Source organism: Hordeum vulgare, chromosome 4H (genome assembly GCF_904849725.1).
Source record: "Hordeum vulgare subsp. vulgare chromosome 4H, MorexV3_pseudomolecules_assembly, whole genome shotgun sequence".
Classification (NCBI taxonomy): Eukaryota; Viridiplantae; Streptophyta; class Magnoliopsida; order Poales; family Poaceae; genus Hordeum; species Hordeum vulgare.
Genome location: NC_058521.1, coordinates 530,400,584 through 530,405,188, shown reverse-complemented (window position 1 = coordinate 530,405,188; position 4,605 = coordinate 530,400,584). Strand labels below are relative to the sequence as shown.

General features: G+C 57.2%; 1 protein-coding gene across 1 annotated transcript; it reads left to right on the top strand.

Annotated features, from left to right (window-relative positions):
* The first annotated feature begins 339 nt into the window (after positions 1–339).
* LOC123449294 (SEC14 cytosolic factor-like) lies at positions 340–3,577 on the top strand. The gene is made up of 7 exons (XM_045126451.1): positions 340–644; positions 740–857; positions 1,153–1,241; positions 1,336–1,385; positions 1,482–1,570; positions 2,322–2,455; positions 2,584–3,577. Exons 1-7 carry the CDS (start codon positions 534–536, stop codon positions 3,349–3,351), a joined length of 1,359 nt encoding a protein of 452 aa, XP_044982386.1. The 5' UTR covers positions 340–533; the 3' UTR covers positions 3,352–3,577.
* The last annotated feature ends 1,028 nt before the right edge of the window (positions 3,578–4,605 follow it).

Genomic DNA, 4,605 nt, shown 5'->3' with positions numbered 1-4,605 from the left:
GAGTTATTTTAGACCTAAATATAGCAGTGCTCATCATGGCATTGACAATGATAGGTTGAGATTCAATTTCTGAAAACATGGAGCAACTCATCATCCTCATCCTCATCATCACCAGAGATTTCTTACCATAAAAGCAAATAAAGGCGTAAAAGGGGGCCAACCTAATAATCAGACGCACCCGCTAAGCACTAGTGTATACGCGGACAGTCATCCGGTGTGGCAATCAGCCAAGAATTTCACGAGCAAAAGTCGACGACAAACCCACCGGGGCGCGCGCGCTCGGGCAAACAGACGTCCGTCTCCGTCACCGTTTCGCCGTCAGCGCCTTCGCCTTAAACGGCACCTTCGCCCCCCGCCCACGGCTTATAATACTCTCCTCCTCCTCCTACTTGTCTCCTCCCAGCCCCTGCCTGCTTCTCTGATTCTCTCCCAGTCTCAGCCTCTCAGGCCACCGCCACCGCCACCCGCTGTGCTCACCGCAGTTCGTTCACGCTCCTCCGTGTCTGCCTGCCTCGCTCGTCTCTCTCGGCGGCATGGCGAAGGTCGCTGCCATGGCCACGGAGAAGGTGGACGCCAAGGACCGGGAGAAGATCGAGGCCGTCCGCAAGCTGATGCGCAAGCAGGCGCCGCTCTCCCCCAAGCAGGTACGTACCCCTCCTCCCTCCCTCCCTCGGCGGCCATGCATGCCTTCCTCCACGATCGCTTTCCTTGACGGACGCCGGCTGGGCTTCTACCTCAGGCGGAGTACTGCAACGACGCGTGCGTGGAGCGGTTCCTCCGGGCGCGGGGCGACAGCGTGAAGAAGGCGGCCAAGACCCTGCGGGCCGTCCTGTCCTGGAGGGAGGCCATCGGAGCAGGTCCGTTTCCGGCAGCCAAAGCTGGTTTTCCGGCCTTCCATTTTTGAAATCCGCGGGGCATGCAGAAAAGGGGCCGCTCATTAATACCACTCTACTACCGCGCTGATGTGCTCTGTTTTTGTTTTCTTCTCTCATACTACTATATACCTACGGCACAGTGTATTCTGGTCGAGTTACTGTGCGTATCGAATTTATTGTGCCGGGCTCTTTGCTTCGCAAGGACGGTTTGCAACAGTGCTGCCTTGTTGGAGTATTAGTATTGTGTTTTGACTGTTTGCGCTGTTGGACGGAGCAGATCACATCATCGCCGACGAGTTCTCCGGCGAGCTCTCCGAAGGCATGGCCTACGTCGCCGGGCACGACGACGAGAACCGGCCCGTCCTGGTACGTTTCCGTGGATTGAACTGAGCAATCAACTGCAGTTGGGTCGGGTATACATGTTTCTAACCGTGTGGATTTTCTTTTGTTTTCTTGGCAGATGTTCAAAATCAAGCAGGATGACTACCCCAAGTACCAGCCTCAGAAATCGTAAGCAGACACTTCCTAAGTGATTTTATCTGAAAGAGAAGAGACGTTGGATTTTGACTAAGATTGCATTGCTTCTTCCTCCTCCTCCTCCTCCAGGTTCGTGCGGTTCCTGGTGTTCACGCTGGAGGTGGCGGTGGCGTCCATGAACCGCTTCGTGGACCAGTTCGTGCTCCTCTTCGACGCAAGTAAGCACCCGTCCATCCATCTCCACTCCGTTCCCTTGATCAAAACGGAAAGGAAAGCAGAAGCAGACATGGCGCAGTAGTGGTCGCGTCGCAATCGCAATCGCAATCGCATCCATTTTGACAATGCCCCTGCGCCTGCAAGCGGCAGGCAGGCAGGCAGTGCGCACTGACAACTCATTAGACCGGCGCCAGTCACCAGTGACCTCTCCGTCCGTCCATCTGCCGGCTCACATGCGGACGGACGGACGGAGCGCTGAATCCCTGGCCGCTCCCAACGACAGACACCTTCTCATCTCATCCATGGATGGAGGAAACGCACGAACTGCACTGCGCTGCGGCCCTTGTCTCCCATGCACGCACGCACGCACGCACTCTCTTTTTTCACCGGCTCGTCTTCCGTATGCTCCGCGGCATGGTCAAGCGCGGGCGGTCCCCGGGCTTGACCCATAGCATAGCAGCACCGTCCGCTTTACGCACGACGATGCCGACGATGGCAGCGTCGCCACGCTGCGTGCACAGTTATCGCTACAGTCTTGGCCCTGGAGGGCCGTTTGTTTGGGTTGCCGCCGGTGCGGTTTGAATCCTGGCGAAAATGATTGGGTTCCACGCTCGCTTTGCCTGGCTAGCAGGCTGCGTGGAAAGCAGAGGAGCCGTAGAATCTGCAGCAAAGTTAGGAGTGGATACAGTAGTACGTTAGGGTATGGGGAGCTGGTGGTTGACGGGACGAATCGGGTTGCTGTGACGTTTGCAGGCTTTTTCCGGTCGGCGTCGGCTTTCCTCAACCTGTTGATGGGCACGCTCAAGATCGTCGCCGACTACTACCCCGGCCGCCTCCACCGCGCCTTCGTCATCGACCCGCCCTCCCTCTTCTCCGTCATGTGGAAGGTAAAACATGCTGCATTACATTACATCCCATCCTGAATCGTGATCATGGCGGCATCACCACGCTGCATGCATGCATGCATGCTCTCGTGCGTGACAACTGACAGGTGGTGTTTTTGTACTACTAACAGGGGGTGCGGCCGTTCGTGGAGCTGGCGCCGGCGACGGCGACGGTGTGCTCACTGGACTTCGAGGACTCGCTGGAGGACGCGTCCTTCACGGCCTACCCGCGGACGGCGTCGCTGCGGTTCGAGCCGTCCGTGCTGACGGCGGGGAAGGCCGCCGGCGGCGGCGCCGTGGGCTCCGCCTCGTCGCGCTTCGCCTTCAGCGTGTCGGACAACGCGCTCAAGCCGTGGTACCTCTCCACCACGCCGGCGCCGGGCCCGCGCTCCGTCGTGCCGACCTCGTCCAGCCCTTCCCTCGTCGGCGCGTCCCCGCTCTCCGCCCGCTCCTTCTCCTTCGCCTCGCCCGCCGCGCGCTCCACGCCGCCGGTCCAGCAGCAGCAGCAGCCGCGCGCCGCCCGAGCGCCGCCGACGCCGGCCGCGGCCAAGGGAGGGCACAAGACCCCCTCCCCTCTGCCGCAGCAGCAGTTCCCGCGGACGCCGAGGCCGTCGTTCCTGCAGTCGCCGTTCACGTTCCGCAAGGACGGGCAGGCCAGCCGGGTGGAGCGCGAGCGCGAGTCCTTCCTGCCGTTCCTGCGCTTCTACCGCCGGCCCTACGACGAGATAACCTACCGCGCCATGATGCGGCGGCCGCTCGGCGGGCTCATCGCCATCGTCGCCGAGGACTTCAGGCCCGCGTCCGCTCAGCAGCCGCTGCGTCGGCACGCCGGAGCGCTCCATCACCAGCAGCACCACCACCACCATCAGCACCATCAGCACCAGCACCAAAGGATCTGAGCTCGTGTGCTGCCCGCGCGCCCAAGCGATCGAGCGTCTTCGATCTCCATACACCTTACAACATAATCCAATGCTACATCTTCTTGCTAAATGAATCTTTTGGCGACATTTTCCTCCCCGGGTACTTAGTATTTACTCCTACCGCCTATGGTATGATACCTTCTGAATCCAGCCATTGTAAGATAACAGCCCTGAAATTGTGAGTAAAATCGATCCCTTTCTGCTCCGCGTGATGTGACACTTTGCTAAATAGGAGTACCGAATTTACCAATCGTCGCACCACGTTCTTGGGTAACAAACTTTTCACCAACTTTCTGCTCTTACGTTCGGGTTGGACGTCTGAAAGTTGGTCAACTCAAACGGCGCCATGAGGATCCAACACATTTTATTTGGAGGAAGAAACTAGCTTAGTCAGCCAGTGATGGCATGCCACCATGGCCGTTGAAAATTTTGAAACGCCGAGACGAAAGCAACATGGGCAGTGACGACGGGTCCTTCCTTCCTTTTCCGTCTTTTACAGTAACGCTGTCGGCCACCTCGGGTAAGCTTCACCATTAAGCACAACACACAAGTATGATTACATGGAGCCTGCCTACATCTACATAATACTATGTACGTATACGGCCGAGTTGAGTTCCAATGCCTTTTGATTTGTTTTCTCCTGCTTGCGTAAGTTGGTTCTGCTTTGAGGAGATGACCGGCGGTACGCAGGGTCACGCTTTAAGCCCTTTTCTCCCGCAAGAGCTTACAAAAAGCATTAAAGCAGACCAGGCCGGCCATGGAGCTCAAGGACGGAGCGCATCATCTCATTGAAGTTATCGCGTGGACTGGTAGTGAGTTTTGAAGTTCAAACTTTGGACTTTTAAACTGTGGTATGCATTGCGGTAGCCCGGCGTGACGAACAGCCAGCCCTCTCTTTTCATCGACCTCTGGTAAAGCCAACAACAGTGGGCATGCAATCTTCTTTTGCGGCCGAGCTTTGCTTTCATTGATCCATATGCAGGGATCTGTCCTGGTTCGCGTGGACCTAGCTAGCTATGGGGTGTAGCTTGCTGCATGCTTTGGCTTCCTCCGAGAAGGATCGATCGCCGCTCCGTTTGCGTGTTAACTCCAGATTGATTAGCGCAAGATTAGTCCCTCCTTTTCACGGTTACATGAATCACGCCTCGCTTTTCTGTGGCTTGTCTGCTGGAATTTTTGACAGTATATTACACGCTTGCCCAGCAATGGTGCTGCACTTGCACTCATGCGGAC